The sequence below is a fragment of the Sardina pilchardus genome, chromosome 1, assembly GCF_963854185.1.
Source record: "Sardina pilchardus chromosome 1, fSarPil1.1, whole genome shotgun sequence".
In the NCBI taxonomy this organism is placed as follows: Eukaryota; Metazoa; Chordata; class Actinopteri; order Clupeiformes; family Clupeidae; genus Sardina; species Sardina pilchardus.
This window is the reverse complement of record NC_084994.1, coordinates 45,304,636-45,327,742: the sequence shown is the minus strand read 5'-3', so window position 1 is coordinate 45,327,742 and position 23,107 is coordinate 45,304,636. Positions and strand designations below refer to the sequence as shown.

The 23,107-nt window shown below is 45.5% G+C and overlaps 2 protein-coding genes across 5 annotated transcripts in view; one reads left to right on the top strand and one right to left on the bottom strand.

Annotated features, from left to right (window-relative positions):
• Positions 1-2,836: 2,836 nt before the first annotated feature.
• Positions 2,837-23,107, bottom strand: part of LOC134092884 (SEC14-like protein 1) — a 39,182-nt gene continuing 18,911 nt past the window's right edge. For all 4 annotated transcript variants that reach the window (XM_062546052.1, XM_062546044.1, XM_062546036.1 and 1 more), the window contains 12 exons: positions 21,622-21,750; positions 20,382-20,646; positions 19,945-20,054; positions 18,633-18,822; positions 14,044-14,132; positions 13,449-13,519; positions 12,996-13,167; positions 11,640-11,774; positions 10,995-11,129; positions 10,161-10,412; positions 7,909-8,087; positions 2,837-6,208 (listed from right to left, as the gene is read on the bottom strand). In XM_062546052.1, the coding sequence (XP_062402036.1) occupies positions 6,103-6,208; positions 7,909-8,087; positions 10,161-10,412; positions 10,995-11,129; positions 11,640-11,774; positions 12,996-13,167; positions 13,449-13,519; positions 14,044-14,132; positions 18,633-18,822; positions 19,945-20,054; positions 20,382-20,646; positions 21,622-21,750 (1,833 nt within the window). In that variant the 3' untranslated portion in view covers positions 2,837-6,102. The remainder of the gene's footprint in view (positions 6,209-7,908; positions 8,088-10,160; positions 10,413-10,994; positions 11,130-11,639; positions 11,775-12,995; positions 13,168-13,448; positions 13,520-14,043; positions 14,133-18,632; positions 18,823-19,944; positions 20,055-20,381; positions 20,647-21,621; positions 21,751-23,107) is intronic.
• LOC134092907 (4-aminobutyrate aminotransferase, mitochondrial-like) overlaps positions 16,676-23,107 on the top strand; it is a 40,254-nt gene continuing 33,822 nt past the window's right edge. Inside the window, exon 1 of the mRNA XM_062546073.1 lies at positions 16,676-16,745. The gene's annotated coding sequence lies outside the window, so the exon portion shown is untranslated. The remainder of the gene's footprint in view (positions 16,746-23,107) is intronic.

Genomic DNA, 23,107 nt, shown 5'->3' with positions numbered 1-23,107 from the left:
GCACCATTGCCAGACTGATACACTGAGCATATTCAAGTGCTCTCTAGTCTAGAGAACTCTGGATTTGAAGGAGTATTTCAGGGTATGAAGGGGCCGGATTAAAAGTCAGCGGATCAACAATCAGAGAAAACTTGGCAGATATTAGACTAAACTGGACTGATTTGAACACTGAACATACATACACACTGTATGTAATAACATGCAATATTATATGATTATATACAATTAATTTATGTGCGTTCAGTGTTTAAATCAATCCAGTTTATGTATAGAAATATTGTGTACATAATAAAATGTCTTGGTTTTTTCCCTCTAGCTGCAGAACTCACTGAGCACCTGTACTGTAGGCTAATACATGTTGATGTAGGAAAGTAAACTATCAGAATAATAAAACTGCAGCTAATGAGGTTGCTATCCTGTCCCAGTTCTCTCTCTGTAGGTCAGGGGTCTCTGGGGTCAGTGGGTTGGGGCTTCTCCTACAGTCTCTCCATGGCAATACGTCTGCGTACTGGACTACGTCCTGTTGTGCACAAACCCTGCATGAGTCCAGCAGACCGGCAAGTCCACCCAGTGGTCTTTAGTTTCTGTTGAAAGCAATGAAGACAGCATGATGGTGGTATTTATAATTGAGGTGATCGGGTGTTCTCTTGCTCATAATTGGAGTGGCCTCGCATGGCCTTGACAAGCAGGAGGCCAGCAACTCTTGCATTTGCATGTATTCTGATGAAAAGTGGCCCTTTAACTGATTCAACAGCTCATTCTGAATGAGAGAGCACATCAGAGAAGAGAACACTCAGCGCGAGATGCCTTTCCCAGCCTCCCCATTGGCTAACAAGAACACAGGCCGACTCAATAGTCTCCCCAACAAGCGACGATAACACGTTAATTACAGATCGAGATTAATTGAGGTGATGTGTTTGCTGCTCTGACAATGGCTGCACCCACGGACTGGGGAGATAGCGGGATCTGCTTGCTTATTTCTCAGTGTACGTGAGCATCCACTCCATACACATGATCTCACACAGACAATATCAGAGGGGCCCGCTCATATTGATAGATGGGAGTCAATAAACTGCAGAGGAAAAGAGAGAGGATGGTTAATTAAAAGAGACTCGTGAGGAGAAGGTTAAGATCACTAAGCCAAAAGATTTCCATTCATTTTCATCTTTAATCAGCCATTATGTGGATAATCAATGTGCTTTCTCTCAGCTTGGCAAATATGCCTGTGAAATGTATTCTTTAGCGTTTCTGGTTTTGATTTTATGCTGATAAATATGTCCAATACAGCACAGATTATACTGTTCACATTGGGGCTATAATGCGATCAGCTCTGTTAGTACAAAGCACTTCTTAAGATGGTAATTATACAGTGGAGACAATAGCGCTGCCTTTTTACATTTAAAGTGCATTGAGTTTCTGCACGCTGACGAAGCCTCTGTAGCTTTTTCCTCTGAGACAACTCTAGCTGTCTGGTTTGATCCTTTTACAGTTTTTTACGATTGTTTACACACTAAAATACTTTTTTTCACACAATTAGCAAAATTTTACTCCAAGGAGCAAAACACCTCCACAGATTTGCACAACATTACACACAATGTCTGCTTCACCCTTTTTGCAAAACATTACACACAGTGATTTGTAGAACTCTACACACATTTCCACAACACCTTAGACACAAATAAGGATTGTGAGGTTACTTCCTTGTCATTACAAAGCCCCGTATTGCCAATGACTACACTAATGAACGAATTGGATAATCACATCCACCAGGTGTGTGAGCACACATGTGCAAAATTGAAAACGCAGCACTCAGGTGTGCTATACAGTCTTGTTGCTTTTGCAGTAGTTGCTCTTCAGAGTCAAAGTGTATGTACTTTATGCAGTAGTTTTTGTTTGTATACAGATTTTATTTGTTCAAATGATTTCATTGTTGGTTGATTACTGTAACTGATTATGGCTAGAAATACTGTAAGTATTGAAAGAAATACTTGAAATATTCAGTCTACAACAGTCTTCAGTGTTGTACAGTGCAAGTGCAAGTGCAAGTTTATAGACCTATTTAGGTACACTTTCCCTATGTCGAACTAATCATGAAGAATGTTGTGGGTTTGTCACTATTTTTTGGACATCTAAATGATCCCTTACATAACAATGTCTGGGCAAAAATCTAGCACATGCCATTTCCTAATTTTTCTTTTTACAAATGCGTTTTGCATTTATCACTGCAGTGTGAAACTGGCTGCAATAGTGTCTGATCATTGAGGACTATGTTTGTTAAATGACAACTAATAGCATTTTTACAAATATGTGTATATGTTTTGACTGAAGTGTGTATGTTTTGACTGAAGTGTGTTTGTTTTGACTGAAGTGTTTCATTTTGCAAAGAATCTAGGAATTATGCAAACTGAGTGTGGCATTTGAATACCTGTGCTTAAATTTTAAAAAGAACTCGGTTTGAAAAATTGTGTGTAAGCAATTGAAAAAAACTGTAATATACTGCATAAGAAGAAAGTGTGATTGATATGCTGGTATGCCTGTCTGTGATGTGCACATTTCAGCACACTGCAATCCTGTGAAGGCCTTTGTCTCCATCTACTGGTAGGTTTAAGTAGTCACCATACAGCCTGTTCAATGAAAGGATCACAGAAAGTACAAGTACATAAACACACACACCTGATTCATAGAGTGCAGTGATCCCATCAAAAGGCTCTGCATGGAATTATTCAGTTTACGCCTATGACTTATGTGTCAGGCCTGTCAGTAGCTGTTCAAAGCAAACGTTTTCAACACCCATAATGCATTGTAATGTATCTAGAAAAGCAAGAGTGCAAACACATTTTAATCTCATAATTCAAGTTTAATAGTTTTAAACAAAATGTAAAGGCGCTATTTTGTATATTAATTTAAACATTTTTTTGACATACACAATAATTTCTTGAAAGATATGCAGTACATGGAGTAAAACAAGCACACAAAAGACAACGAGAGGTGGTTTAGAGTTCAGGAAATGACGAGACAACAACACTTTTAGCCCTCTTAGTCAGATGACATTTACACTGGTGAGAAGTCAAGGTTAAAGAAACAAGAGGTGAACTTTCATACGGCACACACACACACACACACACACACACACACACAGCGTTGTAGCTCCTGCTGCATGACTGAGAACACAGTAGGGCGGTAAGAAGCAGTCAGTCACACAAAAAACCTAACAAATCCAGCGCAACCTTTCAAACAGGCATCCTGCCGACTTGGTGATGGGAGATTCCCTTGGGTTTTAAATGGGGTCACCAGTCTCGGATAAAAGCCCAAACTGTAACTTGCATTACCCCTAAACACACACTCCATTTTCACTCAAAAATAATAACAAAAAAACGTTCTGAAATGGCTAAAGTGAGGGAGGTTTAGGATGGGGGAGAATGAGGCAAAAGTTACAGTTGGAAAACAGGTCGGCATTGGGATCCAGTATGTCACTGCACAATCACAGCTGATCCAACTACAGCCCTCTTTCTTCTCTTGAGTAAAGCATTTCTTGGTTAGAGCATTAGCACATTGAGACTATGTTCACTTCCTCACCCAAAAGTCTAATATGACACACACACACACACACACACACACACACACACACACAGTCAGAATGAAAAATGAATGTACATGTAACAAAAGACTGAGTGATTCAAAAACAGAGAACATGAATGAGGGTCAAATTCGCACTATTTTCACTAATGTAACAGAAGACCAATGACGTGTCTTTATTGTTTATGGCGATCACGCATTTTGTCTGAATTATTGTGCTGATATCCAACCTGGACTGAAAAACTAGAGCCAAGAGCCAGTGGTAAATGTGACCCCTCATCTCACATATACACACAAAAAATCACAACCACGCAGTTGCTTCGGTAACTGCATGGTATCCGTTGTCCGGTCAAACTAGCCCGACCGCTGCCTGAAGATTCAGGGTGTTCGTTCTGGCCACGGTGTCCTACCTGAAGACTGTCGTCTGTCGTGTACACGACAGAGACTCTGAAAGCTAGTCGCTACCGGGGTTGTTTGGAAGGCTGAAGCCAACTGAAAGTGTCTAATCTCAAACCCAACGGTAAAATGGCAGCTTGGAAAAGAGATCAGGATCAGAGATTATGGTGCTCATCAGCACATCTTGCTGTTAGTGGGATATATGCGCTCAAGACATGAGGAGGATGATGATGATGATGGCAATGATGCAACATAAAGAACTTTCTTTCATCCTTTTTTTTGCATGACCTGCACAACAGGCCCATTTCAAATGGCAACATCAGGGGGTCATAATCTGCAATCACATCAAAGTCCAGTTCCATCTGGCCTGTAACATGGTTGGGGGACACATTCCACTACTTTATTGCAATAACCAATACCTGTGGAGTCTGCACAGAATGTGATGCAGAACCACATAATGCTGAAGAATGTATGCCCCTGGAAATCTCTCTAACGGTTTATACACTAGAAAAAGGTGATGGTTCAAGGAAATCCCCTTAAACGCAACAACAGTAATGTGAGTAATGTCATCTCCTTGGAAAAAAAAAACAAAAAACATTGTACTTTGGGGAATATTCCCCGGAACACCAGCATTACATTGCAAAAAGTAACTTCTCTCCATTTTCAAGCATCCTCTTCCAAATAGGTTAACATCAGTGAAGTTGTCTCTGTAACAATATCAAAGTTGACCTCTACTTGGTTGAAATGACCACTTCACAAATATGGCAACTCTGGAATTCAATCACTACAAAACCCACCCCAGGTCGCCTGAACACCCAAAACCGTCCCAAATGGGGAAAAAAAAGAAAAAAAAGAAGAAGTTTGACCTATGAAACCGTTATTAAATGACCCAACCCCCCGACGGTCATGTTCTGTCCAGACAGTTCTGCTCAGCCACTCTATCAGTAGCAGGTCTGAGGAGTCACTGGTGAAGACTCCATGATGTCGCTATGATACAACATGGAGAAAATGAACAGGAAACTACTAACCAACAGGAGAGCATCGCAATCTGGCCTGTTGCCAGATCGACTTGTCTTGCGAGCGGTCAAGCGCTGGCGTCGCGTCGGTCGGCTCAGTCCTGACTAGAGCTGGAGGGGTCATGGGGGGGGTCATGTTCCGTAGCACCCAGAATACACCAGCTGCCTCCTTTTGCACACGTCACGATCAACATGATAAATAGAAGTTTGACAGCAGAAATTCAACTGGGATTATTGCCTCTAGCCCAAGTCTCTCCACAGCTCACACTTGACCTAATAATGAACACAAAAAAAAAAAAAAAACCTCACCAGAGAGGCATCACACTCCCCCTGGTGATTTGGCATGTCCTGTGGAACTCGGTGGTGGTGTGGAGAGGGTGTGTATGATATATACATGTATGCATCAGTGTGTGTGTGTGTGTGTGTGTGTATGTGCTGGGATATCCATATGTGCACAACACACTGTAAAACATCTCTCTGTGTGTCTGTGCTGGAGTTTGGTGTTGTTTGTGTGTGTGTGTGTGTGTGTGTGTGTGTGTGTGTGTTTGTATGAGTGTGTGTGTGTGTGTGTGTAAGTAACAGCGGATCCAGTTCAGTGTCCCCTCAACCCTTCTGGTTGTGGGAGGTGTATTGCTCAGTCCAACTGGAGTGTCCAGTGAGATATGGCCCATTCACTACCCTCTTACTGCCCTCCAGCCTGAAGCACAAGGAGGGGACACCTGCTTGCGTGTGGACCTGCTGCCCCGGCTGATCGCCACGGCGATACAGGTCGTAAGCCCTTTAGACATGGAAGAGGTGTGCGTGCAAGTGGGGGTTTTGTTTGTTTGTTTGTTTTTGTATGTTTGTTAGTTTTTTGTTTTTGTTGTTGATTTGTTTTCCACCCCGTCCAAGACCAATGTGCGTTGTGTCTGTTGATGCAGGCAGTTCAGTCATGCTTCAGGTCCACAGGGGAGATGGTTAGTCAGCATCATGATCGTGGGGCGGAGTAAAGAACTGGGGAAAGGGGTCCGAAATGTGGGGCGTTGATAGGGGAGCACAAGGGATTGTGGGCCAGTGTTGTCCTCCGGTCTGCCCCTCCCACCCCTTTCTCTACCGTCTCTCTGATTGGCCAGCTCTACCTTGAGATCATGGAGCTGGACTGTGATTGGCTGGAGGTGGTGGTGGTGGCGCTGAGCTGGGAGAAGCCGCTGTGGCTGGACTCCAGACTGGTCATTGAGCCCCTGGGGAAAGAGAGAGGGGAAAGACTTCTAGTAACTTCTTTGGTTTAATTATGTAGTGTAAACACATCACAATCATGATCCATTAGCCATTATCAGGTGATTTGCAAAATGCAGAATTTGGTTTTCTGGTGGGTTTGAGAACTCCTGTGTGATCTGGTGAAGTGGCCCCATGCCCATAGCAATGCATGCAACCTTAGTTAGTGATGATGACACGTCTCATTCTGTGTCAAATCAGACAGAATCCAGGAAAATGGTTTCAGCGACAAAATCGGAGACGGTGCATCAACAACCTTATCTGATTTGACACGGAATGACCCATACAGCTCGATCACCTGTACTCCTGGCATTGAAGAGCCACGTCTTCATGTAATGAGAAACGTCTTCATGTAACTTCCAGGAATAGAGTTTTATCACCCTCGAAAGTTACATGAAGACGTTTGGGTCTACAAGTCAACGCCGAGTATTCTTTATTCTTTTGGCTTAAAGCTAAATTCACTTGGATCTTAAAAGAGAAACAGTGAGGATTTTGCCTGCAGCTACAACATAAAAAAGTACACAATGCAAGAAAGGCCATGAAAAAAAAATAAAAATAAAAGTGCACCGTGCAAGAGGGTGCCTAGATCACATGTGGCCAAGATTAAGCTTGCGGCCATCTTGGAAGATGGAAGATTTGAGAAAGCGTGAGCTTGAACACAACAGCAACCAGTTCACAAACTTAACAGATCCAGGACCAGCAAAAAGACCATTACTGATACAGGGAAATGTCAAAAGCTGCAGCCTTCTGCCTGAGCACATCTAAGGTGCAACAGCATGCCACAGCCAAGCACTGCACTTGTGAACAGCAGCTCGTTAGGCGGTCACTCAAGCATGTGGGGTTACAGAGGTTAGTAGCCAGTGCTGATGACTTGCTATGGAATTCAATAGACCTCATGAGCTAATTAGCATGTGAAAAGCAGACGCCACTGAATCAAAGCAAGCTTCCATATGGACATAAAATACGGTCCTCTGATTGCACATGACAGACAGGTCAGAGTAGTTTTTGGTTCTAATGGGAGGACCCTACTGTATGGCCAGCATGGGAAGGGTTAACGGCAAGCCAAGGAGCAGCGAGCAGCAAGCACCCACACTCATGCCCAGCTAGGCTAAGTGCGGTTAGCGTAGCATAGTGCTTCTGCGGCTAAGCTAAAGTCAAACACGAGTCCACTTACAAACTCTGCACATCACAGCAAGCCGTTCTTTACAGAGGGTAAACACAGAAGAGGAAGAAGGGGGAAAAGAAGAAGAGGAGGAGGAGAAAAAAAGGAGAGGAGGTAAAGCGGAGGGCGCAAGATATTGCTTTAGCTTCAGTGGGACTAAAAGAGATTAGCCACCGAGGAACAAAAAAGAAACTGTAAGGGACACATGTGGGTTTTAATGGGCTAAGCAACCATGTCTTCACCACTACAAAAAAACTCTTATTTGAGTCCCCCTGTCTAGACAGCACTGAAACAGCGCAAAGGAAGAACATACAAAACACCAATGAAGCAGATGTCTCACATTATCATGACAGTAATTGACAACAGGTATGATAATGATAATAATAACAATGAAGATACCTCTCAAAAGGTTTAATCTTGGTATGAGTGAAGAGAGAGGGTCTACGATGACCGTGGTTGGTGTGTGTGTGTGTGTGTGTGTGTGTGTGTGTGTGTGTCCCTTACCTGAAGTCCTCGGAGCCCAGCACCTCGGTGTAGTACATGACCTTGCACTTGTGCGAGGACACCTGCAGGGTGGCCAGCACGTCGTCCACGCGCGGCAGGTTGGTGGCGGCGCACGCCGGCATGCTGTGGAAGCGCCACTGCAGGATGTAGAACCCGGGCCACCGCGTCACATGCGAGCCCTGCGACAGCGAGAGAGAGAGACCGGGGACAGAGAAGATAGATGAAGTTCATTCATCTCAGTCCAATCTAAACACCAAGTTCAATGTACCTTCTTCAACCTGATTTTATTACCCCTAACTCCTGGACGGGAACAACAACCGAACAACAAGGGACAAGGACAGAGACGGTTTTATCTAAAATCACGTTCAACCACCACGCCATCTCTACCACAATGTTTGTACAGTCAATAGAGTGCATGTCTGTGTAAAGTATGGAACCTGGAGAGGGAACTTTAGGTTGGGTTGGTGCTCATATATGGGGATGTACACATTTACTGTAATACTGATACTACACTAATGCTAGAAGTATACTCGACGCACCCGACCTGTCGCGCGACAATGTGACGTCAAAATGACGTAATTTCCTGTGTCGCAAGCCACATTTCAGCCGCGCGCCGACCTGTCGGACACCGAACATTTTTTATCAGCCGCGCGCGCCAACCTCGCACGACAACTAGGAAGAGATTGAAGCCAAGCTCACGGAGCCAGTGTCCTTATACAGTCATCAACCACATAAACCACATTCAGGCATTATCATATAGCCTATCCAACATCTTAAATAAGCCCATTCATTTTTAAAACGACTGTAGTCATGAAGTTTGAATAATAGTAAGTTTGAAAAGTGGGAAGTTAACTTGGCTAGGCTGCAGTGAGAGTTGCCGTTTGGATGACTGATTTGTTTACAGTCGTGAACTACGTTGGATAAGTTAACTAAGTTACCAGTGAGAGTTGCAACAGGAGGATATTAGGGGGAAATGACTAGGACCGAGGCACATAAGTATTCCAGCAAAAGGTAGGCCTAAGGAAGAGATTTGTTTTCAACCAAAGGATATCTGCTAGACCTAAAAAAAAATATATATCTTTCCATTTAGGGAGATTACACAAGCTCATCTCATAAACGAGATGGTAGGCTAATCCTTCAGTTGTGCAAGCTAAGTCTGAAATATCAGCAAAGAAGCTAGTTGCTACTGCCATTAACGTCAATGGATACCGTGCCTCCGTTCAGGAGAATACTGCAAATTGTGTCGCGACTACCACGCGCAAGTATACATGGTTACAACGTTCCCCGTGACGTCAACATGTCGCACGACAAGTCGGGTGCGTGAACTGTACCGGGGCCTTAAAGGAATAGTTCGGAATTTTGGACATAGGACCTCATTTGCAACTTTACCGAGGTGATATAGGTCGGTGGAGACCGTTTTTATCGCGTTTTGCCCCTTCCTTCAGTTGCAGCGTCCCCGTTTGCTAACGCTGGTTTTGAGCTAACACATTTCTACGGTAACATCAGTCTGACATCAACAACAGTCTTACTCACTCCACCGCACACCCGAGACAAGTCAATTAAATCGTCGGACTATCGATATACATGTCCGTGTTGATAGAATAATTTTAGAAATAAAACTAACCTTGCAACTCAATGATTTATTACATTTTGAGGGACTAGTTTCTCAACATCAATCCGCCACTGCCATACAGGGAACAAAGTAGGCTATTGCAATGCGATGCAAGGTTCGTTTTATTTCTAACATGGTTCTATCAACACTAGGCATGTGCATCGATAGTCTGACGTTAAAATGTATTTGTTTCGGGTGTTCTGTGGAGTGTTTTCAGTGGCAGGCTGGATGTTACCGTTGACTTGCGTTATCTTGGCACCAGATTAGCACGAGATGAACGCTGCAACTCATAGGAAGGGCAGAAATTCACTGAAAATGGTCTTCACCGACCTATATCACCCAGACTGAGTTGGAAATGAGGTCCTATGTCCAAAATTCCGAACTATTGCTTTAAGAGCTCCATGTTAATTCACCACTCTCGCCACCAGGGGGCAGTCAAACGGTGCAGATCGCAGTAGTGCCTTTGCGCAGTGAATTCAAAACGCTGTTGCAACTTGGCTGGAAATGTTTCACAGATAACATCACCTCGTCTGACTCTAAACAGGCGCTTCATCTCTCCCTCGAAGAGCAGACACCTTCTTCGAGCCTCTAACTAACCCATTACCCCCCGGCCCGCGGAGGGCTCTCCCGCCCCTCTCACCTGGACGCTCTCGTTCTCCTTGCAGGTGAGGGGCGACTCCACCATGCTGTAGTCCTGTCCCAGCATCCAGGACTTGTCGATGAGCTGCACGTTGTTGCCGCCGGGCGAGGTGATGCCGTGGCCCGCCAGCGGGTCCTTCCGGGGTTGCTGGGGCGCCCGCTTGGAGTGGTAGATGTTGAACACCACGTCGCCTTTGCACACGTCAAAGTCCCAGGTGATGACCGAAGAGGCGTCGATGATCTCGACCACAACCTGTGTGTGGAGGTGGGGGGGGGGGATACTTTCATCATCAAGTTCAAATACGTTTTTTGTTATTTGGAGAAATGTTATATCAATCTATTTCTTTTTTTTATTAAAACTTGGTGTGTGATATATATGATTTTATATGGAGAGTCATTAACTATACAAGATAAATGATGTCTTTGTGTGTCTACAAATTCTTTCCATCCCCTACTCATCATCACTAGGGAAACAAGAGACCAAAACATTCTGTCCTGTTCCAACATGACACCTCTGAATACAATCTCTCACAAAACCTGAAAAAAAAAAAAACCACAACACGCTGGGAACAGACTGTGCAAACCCCTACGCAGCTCTGGTACATTCTAACACTGCCTCTGCTGTCCACCAGGTGGCGACCCCGCTCTGCGTCTCTGCAGCGGATTCTGCGCCCGCCGCAGTGAGGGACTCTGGTAACTTTCCACTCGTGAGCACTGGCTCCACTCTCTCTGCACCCCTCCGCATCCAGTCAGCCCGCTGCGTAGAGCAGGGGGAGAGGGGAGAGGAGGAGGGGGGCACCCAGAGGAGCAGAGTGGGTGAAGAGGGGGCGCTCACCTCATGGGGGGCGCCCTTGAAGACGCTGGCGCTCTGGTAGATGGTCTCGGTCCACAGGCGGATGTCGTCGTTCTCCAGCTCCTCGGGAGTGCGGTACAGAGACTTGGGCACGACACCTCCCTCAGGCACCTCACACTGCACAGACAGGAGAAGAGAGAGAGGGGGGGGGAGAGGAGAGGAGAGGAGAAAGAGAATAAGAGAGAGAGGAGAATAAGAGAGAAGAGAGAATAAAAGAGAAGAGAGAATGAGAGAGAGGAGAGAACAAGAGAGACAACATGAAGATTAGTTAGGGGAAGAGGAACGACAGCTAAAATGTTGAATCTGTGTGATTGCAGTGTTTTGCTGTGCAGCATTACTGCATGTTCACCACACATGCCGTGCTATGAGACCAAAGGCTCAGCTTATACTCATACGTGCTCCTCTGAAAGATCACTCCAAAAGCAGCTCTCCTTCAATTACTTATGACAACTGTCAAATGCAACACTGACAAGGGACATCAAAGAATCCCCACTGACTAAAGAGCTCAAAGACAGCTCCTCTACCTTAAACCATGCATATCTAAAACAGTGCATGCACACAGACACAGACACAGACACAGACACAGACACAGACACAGACACAGACACAGACACCTCTTTAACGTACCATACACTCTCCTCCAAGGAAGTCTGGGATGATCTCTTTGTCGATGTAGTCCACCAGACCCCCGGGGCCCTGATAGTCGTTGCCAGCGTAAATAAGAAACTTCTTCCTGGTGTTCTCATCGATGAAGGGGCTCACCTGGACACAGGTACACACAAAGACCATAAACACACCATACACCAACACACAGACACCAACTGCTCAGTCAGAAAATGGAGATATTGTGTGTGTGTGTGTGTGTGTAGGCCTGTCGCGATATTCAATAAATCAATTAATCGCATGATAAAAAAAATGAGCTTGATAACTTTTGCGGCCGCGATAATTTCCATTTTCATGCTTGATTGTTTTTCTCGTCTCTCTCTCTCTACCAAAGAGAGGATAACCACTCCGGTGCATCGGTGACCCCTCTCGGTTCCTTAGCGCAACCTAACGAGGAGTGAACCCTCCTGTCAGTCACTCGTCAGCCACATGTATCTTTCAATAACATGACGGACAACTTTACTTTCTTACATTCATTCATCAACAGGAGACGAGGCTATGGCGATTAGCCTAAGCACACTCAAGAGGCTTTCTGTTGTAGCTTAGTTATCACATTTTATTTTCAGTCGTCGACAGGTATGGGGGTAAAATTAGTGATGCTCAGTTCAGAAAATCATGCTTATAGCCAAGCTACGTTTGTTCACCATCTGAAAAAGACGCGCAATTCTGCACTCCGAGAGCTCAAGAATCAGCCAAAACAGCCGGCAGCTCCGTTTAAAATGTCGTAAGCTAATTGTCAGCTGTGATGAAATGTGTTCGTAATCAACGATATATGTCATAAACGTAGCATGCCTATGAAAAGGCTTTGCAGTAGGATTATCCGATGACCAACTTATTGCTTCCATTTGTGTTTTATGTGACGTGCAGATGCTGGGTTCATGCCGTTTTGGACAAGTTTCAAATGTTAGCTGACTGCATAATTTATCAGCTATGATGACATTTAGCTCCGTGCATAAGGCTTAGCAACTGTCACTCTACGCCCCCTGTTGCATGTCACGTTTTAATTTGTGAACTGGCCCTCAAATCCCACCTCATGGAACAGACACAACACTTAGTAGAGACAGAGAGTCCATTGTATTGATTGTTTTTGGTTGTTTTGTTCATTTATTGTGGATATTTAAAAAATATCTTCCCATTCCAGTTATTGGTCTTTGAAAAGGTGTACCTGCATTATTATGCCTTTATCATTATACAGTATTAGATAAAAATGGTTTTCAGAACGGCAATATTATCGTTTATCGCAATAATTTCTGGGACAATTTATCGTCCAGCAAAATTTGTTATCGTGACAGGCCTATGTGTGTGTGTGTGTGTGTTTACCAGTGTCCAGAGCACAGGGAAGACTCTGGGCGCTCGGAGTATGAGGAGGCGTCCGAGCGTCTCGGGGTAGTTGGCCTCCACCACCTCGATGATCCTCAGCAGGGCCTTGACGCCGGGCCTCCACAGGTGACGCATGTTCAGGCCCTCCAGATCCACCAGACACGTCCAGCAGCTGAGAGAGAGAGAGAGAGAGAGAGAGAGAGAGAGAGAGAGAGAGAGAGAGAGAGAGAGAGAGAGAGGGTTAGGTGGCTTGCGGATGTGAAATTCAAAGAGCAACAGATTGACCAAGAAAAACAAAAACAGGAACAGAAGTATGGGAAAACAGGAAGCTGCTTTACACAACATATAAATAAAGGCACACACACACACACACACACACACACACACACACACACACACACACACACACACACACACACACAAAAGAGTTAAAAACAATAGCAGAGGTCTCACCTGATTGGCCTGCCAAACACTTTGGTGTTTTCCTCACAACGTCTCAAACCCTCTTCATTGATGGAAAGCACCTAAATGACAGCGCACACACACACACACACACACACACACAAATAAAACGTAGAGTGAATGTCTTTCACCATTTTGTGAGATATACATGTACAGAGCATTTGGTCATATACAGAGCATCATTCACAGCTTGCCAACTTCATAAGGCTGACTTCATGGTGTTTCCTACTTCACAAAGAAATCAAACCGGCACGCAATGCAATTTCCTTGACAGTCACGGAATGACAAAAGCACAGTGTGGATGTCTATTGTAACCACTCAACACATTTTCTCTTCCTTGTTAGGCACAACACAATGTACTAGTGAGCCCTGCCGTGTCTATTTCAAGGATGTTGTCCGGGTTTCCTGAATCTCGTGTCAGTGTCGCGTTATTCGGTGATCCATGTCAACTTGGCGGCATGCCATAAGATGCCTGCAGGTCATTGATAGTTCCCCCTCCCTTGTTTGTCAGCAAACAGAACATATCTGGTGAAGCGCAAGCAGGCTCCTTGTGTGTGAATTGACACGCGGACGCTGGCACACTTACGTGTCGGAGGAGCGACTCTTCCCCGAGGGCACGCACCAGCCCTTTGGTGTCCATCTGGCCCAGGCGCAGGATGTACAGAGGACGGCCGTCTGTAGAACACACAAACACACACACACACACACATGATGAGCACACATACACATACATACATATTTTTGGCATGTCTTGGTGTCACAGGTACGCTGGCGACTATACGACGCTCCAACTTTGGGTGTTTCGAATGGTGCGTTGTAAATAAAAGTTACTACTATACTATTTTTTTCAATTATAATTATTATTATTATTATTATTATTATTATTATTATTATTATTATTATTATTATTATATAGATATAGAGGTGAAACAACATAGTTAAACTATACTCAGCCTATTTTGCGGCTTCCTCTACATCGGCACACATAGCATGTGATATGGCATGGTGTGATATGGCACGGTGTGATATGATACGGTTCCTACTCAGTATTGGTATCTACCACAGGACGAGTGGGAGTCTCCTCTACTGAGAGTGGTCTGGTCCAAACCCATACACAGCTGCCCTGTGCTGTAGTCTCCTCTACTGAGAGTGGTCTGGTCCAAACCCATACACAGCTGCCCTGTGCTGTAGTCTCCTCTACTGAGAGTGGTCTGGTCCAAACCCATACACAGCTGCCCTGTGCTGTAGTCTCCTCTACTGAGAGTGGTCTGGTCCAAACCCATACACAGCTGCCCTGTGCTGTAGTCCTGATGCCTCAGGAAACCGGGCACACTGCACACCACAGCCTCCTATTTTTGGGGCCTGCCCACACAAACAGACACTTACTCACACATACTACAGTTTGGAGTCCCTACGGATGTCTCCCACTCTCTCTCACACACACAGTCACACACTTTGCTCAGAAACGGGGTCAGTGACCACGGGGGACTCCCTCCCTCCCTCCCGCCCCACTCGATGATGCCCTCTGGCTGAGTCACCAGGGCCTTGTGACTGAGAAAACACACAAGTACACATACACACACACACAAGCCTGCCCCATATGTGCGGTGGAGAAGGCATGTACTGCTATGAGTCAACACCAGGGCTTTGAACCAGAATCATTTCCCAATTGGTTTGTTCCAAACAGAAGGTATTTTAACGTTTCCAGTTTTCGGTTCAAACCTAAAATTTACGTTCCAGAACCGGTTTGTTTCTCTTATGTCATCAAACAATGCAAAACCACAAATCATTACAGACGCATCATATAGTTCGTACATCCATGCAAAAGCCTGTGCAACTCGCAGGGCTAAATCTGTACTAAAATATGGTAGGCCACATAGCTGCCATTGTGAATATCAATTGGGCTCAATCAGGGCATTTTTGTCTCTCTTATGTCATCAGACTATATAGAACCACAATGGTGTGTACATATCTCCCATGGTGAATATTAGACTTAAGCTATAAACAACACATGCACTTAATCCACACAAACACACACACACACACACACGCACGCACGCTGTTCTGTGTGAGCAGTAGAGCCCTGTGTGTCCTGTTCTGTGTGACGTATACTGCTATGAGTCAATACAGGACGAGAGGGGATTCTGATTTGCATGAAATAATTTGAGTGCTTCCATGGGAAAGGGAAGTGGAAATGGTGGGTGATCAGGAAGGAAGGAGGAACATAAATATACAAAGAAAAGGTGCCAAAGGGATGGGTGGAGGGATGAAGGGAGAAGACGAGAAGCGTGTGTTGAGGCCTGACTGTCGTATGTCACTTATCTGATTGGTTGTGCACGTACCCACATCATTTTACTATCTTCAGTCTGGCTCTTCATCACAGTCCGTTTCTCCAAAAAAGACCAACTAAATACCTTCATGAGACTTCAATCCATTTTAGTGGCACACAAATGAACATAAAAACTCAGCGTGATGCTTTTTATGCATAAATATGAAGGTTCTAGAATTTCAAAAGGACCACTGTGTAGGCAGTGGCACCTGAAGTACCTACATCTGTCTGTATGTGTGTGTGTGTGTGTGTGTGTGTGTGTGTGTGTGTGTGTGTGTGTGTACACACTAATGAGCATCATGAGTGCCAACAGATAAGTGTTTGGCGAATGGATTAGTCAGTGCATGTGTCAGAACACACAAATGTGTGTGTGTGTGTGTGTGAGAGAGAGAGAGCGAGTGAGTGAGAGTGTGTGTGTGTTCCATGGAACAAGTGAGTATTTAAACGGCATTGTTCCTGCGTCCATGCGGGTGTGTATATTGTTATGCTTGCTCATGCGTACAGATGCACGTGGGTGTATTTTGGCATGCCTGCGAGTGTGTGTGTAATTTTGTAGTCCTCTTATGCCAAGATGAGATGCGATCATGTGAGATGCATTTGTGAGTGTCTGTGTGTGTGTGTGTGTGTGTGTGTGTGTGTGCCTCCGCTCACAATGCCAGTTGCACGCAACACTGTGCGTGTCTGCATGTGTGTAGGTGTGTGTGTGTGTGTGTGTGTGTGTGTGTGTGTGTGTGTGTGTGTGTGTGTGTGTGTGTGTGTGTGTGTCTGAGAAAAGGTGGGGGCTGAGAGATACCGATCACCCGTTGGCTGGCACAAGGCGTCGGCCAGACAAGACGGTCTTAAGGGTCTGACATCACTAGGAGGACTGAGGCATGCGGAGGAGGCCGATGGGAACACCGATAGCGCTGCAGGTGAATGGGTACGAACACGAGCACCAGGAACACTGACCAACGCTTACGGTACGTAACCAGATGCCGATCGCTGGCGCTCCGTAAATGCTCCGAACATGGGGGTTATTGTAGTGAGTTCATTCTGTAGTGCAGTACCGTAATTTCCCGACTATTAGCTGCGGCTTATACATTGGTTTTGCTACATTTTTTCCGCTATGAGGTTAATACAGGGGGGCATATGGTACATGGGGTTCATATGGTGTTAATGTGGTCTTTTTTATTATTTTTTGATTGATCTTGTTTATTTAAGCGTCAAACACCATGGTGCTCCACCCACGTGGGCTTATTAGACACTGCAGTAATAATTACACAATAATTTCATAATTATCTCCAGATAACCACGTACACAGAGCCCAACATAACATAACCACTAAAAATTAGTACAAATAAAGACGACTTGTCAAATGGGATACAGGATATGTTGCCGCAGATACCAGGCCTTTTCTATCCATTTTGCCAAAGCAAAAACGTCAATTTCAAACAGCCAGCACAAAATCTCTCCTTCATAATGCCAAAATATATCAGGATTTTTTTAACTGAATCAATTTAAAGTGAGTTCCTTAGGTCACAGTATAAAGGACAATAAATTCATCTTCCACCACCTGGAGGTCACAGAATTCACACAAACGCAAATGTTCAGGTGTACCTTTAAATCGACCCACTTTCACTGCCAGAGGTAAGGTACTAGTTCTCATTTGAGCAAAGAAGGACCTCTGCCTTCTCTTTAGATTAAGGGAAATATAAGGTTCTGTAACATAATCATTCTTAAACTGAAGTTTTGGCTTCTTCCATATATACTGTTTCCATATCTACTCATATTTATTTAACAATCTTTGTCTGACAACATTTATTACATTGCAAATTATTTTGATACATTATATGCAAGTCAGAGGCAGACAGTATTTTTGAAATCTCTCTAGACCAGGGGTGATGCTTTAAAAAATTGTTGCTAGTTACCCTGTCCTCTGACAAGACTGACAAAACGGTTCCACAATCGCACCATTTCACACCTTTGTTTTACAATACATGGATCCCATCCTGCATCCCCTTTAACAGCTACCTTTGCTTAATATCAATGCACACCAAGAAAACACAAGCACGATTTTGAACAGAGTTCCAGTCAAAAACCTCATCAAAGCCCCAATCTCCTGCAGCATAAAACAAAACTGAGTCAACCGAAGATTTATACAGTTGATGTAGAAAACCGAAGATCTGTCCAGCTCTAGTTGCTACAGCCAACAGCCAGGGATAAGCAATATTTGTATTACATGTATTTAAAATAAGTATTTCAAATACAAAATAGTACATTGTCATTTGTATTTTATTTTGTTGAGGAAATATTTGCGAAATATTGTTGGTGAAACCAATAGCCTACTTTTGGTAATGTGGGGAGAAATCATAGAAGTGCAAAACAATGGAATGCCGCCTCTGACTAGTGCGGACTTGCAATTTGCCCAGATTTGTTGTGAGATTCAGGAAGATGATTCAGTGCAAGCTTAGTAACGCGTAGGCTGCTCACACACACCACCCTCAAGTTCCTTGATAACTTCAAATCATCAGTTTCTTGAGAACTTTAATCATCCGACTGAAATACATAGTTATACATCGGTTATGTGGTTGTGGCACCATATATCGCCTAAAGCAACACGTTATATATATATATATATGGAAGTAGTGTGGAAGTAGAAATCGTGGCTATGTATTTTGCAGTTTATTTTGATACACTTATACACAGGGTATTTTATGTTTTATTCTAAAATACATTTTGATGTTTTTTTGCCCATCGCTGCCCTCTGTATTCAAGTAGCCCTATCCATCAGTGCAGAGTAGCCGCTAACAATGTGTGTGTGTGGCGGGCGCGTTCTCTTGTTGGCACTAGCCGCCGCTTCTACTCACCCTTGTCGTGGTGGTGCCAGCCGCCCGTGTAGTAGTCGTGCAGGACCTGCGGGCAGCTCCAGGTCTCCAGCAGGTAGTCCACCTGGTGCTGCTTGCGCCAGGTGAGCGACTGGCACAGGATCTCGCGCGCCTTCTCCATGTTGAAATCGCGCGCCCGCAGGAAACGCAGGATGTGCTCGTCCTTGGGGATCTGGGGGGGGCAGAGGGTGGAGAGTGCGGGGATGAGACAGAGAGACCGGTTTGTAGTCACAATATTTAAGGGAAAGAAAGAAAGAAAGAAAGAAAGAAAGAGAAAGAAAGAAAGAAAGAAAGAAAGAAAGAAAGAAAGAGAAAGAAAGAAAGAAAGAAAGAAAGAAAGAAAGAAAGAAAGAAAGAAAGAGAAAGAAAGAAAGAAAGAAAGAAAGAAAGAAAGAGAAAGAAAGAAAGAAAGAAAGAAAGAAAGAGGCAGTGTGTATGTGGGAGAAAATAAGGTAACACTTTATTTTAATGTGTCACTGTTACAGTGTACCTACATAATTAGGTACAGTCGTACAACCTGTGTAACAACATGTACTAGTTGTTACATTGTAATACTGAGTGCTTTTACAAAACTTTGCCTACATTTTTCATCAGAGGCAAAGGGCTGACCTGAGACCTGCTGGATGGGATAAATCTGGTCATGATCGATTTAATATACAAACCAGTCTTAGCTCCAGTCAAGGCCTCATTGTCCTCAGTGTACATGTAACAGCTGCACTGCAACATCTTTGTTACTCTTTGATACAGTGGAATAACCTGTTAAGTGTACCAGTTAATTACTTGCATACTAAATCTATCATGACCAGATTTACCCCTTCCAGCAGGTCTCAGGTCAGCCCTTTGCCAATTTGTCTACATTTTTCATCATAGGCAAAGTTTTGTAAAAGCACTCAGTATTACAATGTAACAACTATATGTAGGTACACACAAATACATAATGCAAGTACATACTGTGCAAGTATGTATATAATACATCCTGCCAGTACATGTTGTTAATACAAAGGTTGTACCACTGTATCTAATTAGGTAGGTACTAGGTACACACTGTAACAGGGACACATTAAAATAAAGTGTTAACGAAAATAAATATTTAGCAGCGCTGGGACTGACTCAGGGACATTTAGCCAATGTCTGCCTGTGTGTGTGTGCGTGTATAAATATCCCAGGGTGTAATTTTGAGTGTGTGTATGTGTGTGTGTGTGTGTGTGTGTGTGTGTGTGTGTAAATATCCCAGGGTGTAATTTGAGTGTGTGTGCGTGTATGTGTTATTGATCTTTGCGAGTGTGTGCCACACCTTGCCCTTGTGCGTCTCCTGGATCCAGCCACGCAGCCGGATCAGGCAGCTCTCCTGCAGGGGCGTCAGGTCTCCAAGGTAACGCTTGATGTAGTCAGCATCCAATTTGTCTGGTGTACACACACATACACACACACACACACAGTAATTAATGACCTTGGCCATAATAAAAGCTCAAAGTTAGTTAGACAATCTGAATCCAGCTATCTGAAGTGCTGAATACCTTTGTAGCTAGTAACACACTGATCCTGAGCAATCCAGTTCAAACTCATAATACCGGCACTACTAACAATCCTGATACTGAGCCAATGCACTCTCACTGACCAACTCAACCGGTCACCTAACACTCACTTCACTGACCCCACCAAACACCACCAATCACATCTCCCGTCTCTGACTTAAGTCCCGGTCTCTGACCAATCAAACGGTCCGCTCACCATCTGGCGTGCCGGCCACTGGGTCGCTGGGGCTGCTGGGGGGGCTGGTGCCCTCCTTGGAGACGAGGGCGAGGGAGTCGGGCGGGGCGCTGGCGCTGTCCGAGGGCGCCGTGATGGAGATGGCGGGCGTGACGGGCAGCTCGGTGGGGCGCACCAGCGGCGCCAGGGGCTTGGCGGGGGAGGCGGGGCCAGGGGTCCAGCGGGGCACCTGAGTGATGCCCTCGTCCTCCAGCTGCTTCAGGTAGTACTCGATGATCTCCTTACCCTGCAGGGGGAGGGGAGGGGAGGGAGAGGTCAGATGGACTGTACGTGTGTGTGTGTGTGTGTGTGTGTGTGTGTGTGTGTGTGTGTGTGTGTGTGTGTGTGTGTGTGTGTGTGTGTGTGTGTGTGTGTATGTGTGTATGTGTGTGTGTGTTTATTTGGGGGAACAAACACATTGGTATTTGTACAAATGTGAGTGGGTTTGTCTGTGACAGTGTGTCTGCGTGCGAGAGAGAGAAGAGTAACTGAATATGCATACATGAGTGATTGTGTGCGTGTGCGTGTGTGTGTGTGTGTAGGGGGGGCTCTTTTTGAATTTTTGTTCACTCCGTAATGGTTGTGTACAGCATTGTCTGACCTGGAGAGTTGGGGGTGGATTCTATATACAGTATGTGCAAGTCGTGCAGCCCTAGCACACGTGTGACAGAGAGCAATCATAACAATAACTTCGGCTGCGAGTGTACGGCACGCACACATGACCGGGGAGAGGCTCTGGTGAAGCAGTCACCGCAGTCACACATGCGTGTGTATGTGTGTGTGTGTGTGTGTGTGTGTGTGTGTGTGTGTGTGTGTGTGCCTGTATGTATGTGTGTGTGTGGTCAGAGAAAATGAAAGTAGCAAGTAAACGATGCTGAACCACCATCACACTCTTAATAAAAAAAAAAAAATGTTGTGCTTCAACTTCAAAAAAAAAAAAAAAGTGTTGCTTTAACCAAAGAGAAGTGTCGCTTCAGCTTATCTAACCTTCAGAACAGCTGAGGCAGACACGCAGAGGGACTATTTGCTTTGAGGAAGTGAAATTTACAGAGAAAAGGGCTGTGAGGTGTCTGTGAGGTCATCTAGAACAGGGCGTTTCCCCAACAAGGAAATACCATAAAAAGCCTGCAGCTGAATGTCAACTGTGCCGCCCTGCATGATACGGCGTGAGCGCGAGGTCCGCGCAAGCCTCGACCCGCGTCGCGAGTGAGTGACCCCTGACCTTCTTGATGCTGCTGGCGTACTGCTTCATGGCGATCTTCTCCACCGTGCTCTCGAAGCCGAAGAAGGACTTGATGTCCAGGCTGGCCGTCTGCTCGAAACACGTCCAGTCCTCGTTCTCCGGGTGCACCTGTCCGCCAGGGGACGAGAGGGAGAGAGAGAGAGAGGGAGAGAGAGGGAGCGTTACCATGGAAACTCATTACAGCCCAAGTTGCGTAACAGTCCAAGATGGGAATTATTTGCGTTTGCCAAACACCATTTACTGGAAGAGAAAAGAAAGTGGAGGTCTCAATAGAGCTTACCTACGGGTTGTGTTTACCCAAGTATCTTTCAAACCAGAATACGGACAATACTAAATAGGGTAAGGCAGCTACACCTATACCATCCACTCCTGCTCTACCCAATCTTAAACCAACATGATCGTTAGGACACGTTGATCCTCCTAGGACATTAGGACAGGTCAGAGGTTAAGCTCCAGGATGGCTGCTGATGTAACTAGAGACTGAGTGGCATTATGCCTGGAACAAAAGGAACGTGTGTACTGTAGAACAGGGTCAGTAATGTGAGGAGCCGTGAGGAGAGGCGGTGTGGTTGTGGCCTAGTTATTGGGTTAGGTGTGGAGTTATTACACTAGCATAGGGGGCAGGGATCTGCGCAGGACGGCCAGTTTAAGTTCACAGCAGCTGATCTCGGACCAGCTCAACACGCCTCAAAAAAGAAACAGGGGAAGCTTAACGGGGGAGATGCAATGGTGAGATGGGAGGTGGTGTAATATTAAATAAAATGTTACCAATAATTGTACAAAAAAAACGTCTCCTCAGAGGTAATGACCTCATTAACACTACACTGGTTGTGAGTGCGCTGTGGCCCCATTCCGGGACTTGACACACAACTCCCATCTTCCCCCTGGGTGGAAACCCTGACCGCGTGACCTCACTTATCAGACACTGACCAGGGATCAGCATCACAGGACCAGCGCAGCCCTGATCTGAAGTTAGATAACAACGTGGGTCGCCCCACCCTCCACCGCTCGCTCTCTCCCCCCCCCCCCCGTGCACCTGGAGCAGCAGCAGGAGATGTGCCCGGGCCAGCGTTGGCGCGCTGTGTGCCATGACTGCGCTGGCTTGGAATGCCACTGCCGCTGGTCGCTGGTCGCTGGCTGCTGCTGCTGCAGCAACATGCCGGAGCGCCAGGAGGAGCCTTCAATTATTCATCCAGCTGAGGAGCCCGGGACCGGCTCCAGCGCCCGGGGAACGGCGCCAAGGCTGCGGGTGGAGCGCTGAGAGACACAAGAGACACAGGGCCCTCACGGCTCTCCTCTCCTCTCCACGCCGCTTAGGGGGCTGTTGCGTGGGGCCTCTCTGGTCTTCAGAGGGGGGGTCAGGTTAAGGGATCTGAGGGGGGCTATGGACACACGTGGGGGATGCCAGCCACACACGCTGCAGCGGTGATTTATGGGCAGAGAGAGGAGGGGCTGAGGCCCTGGA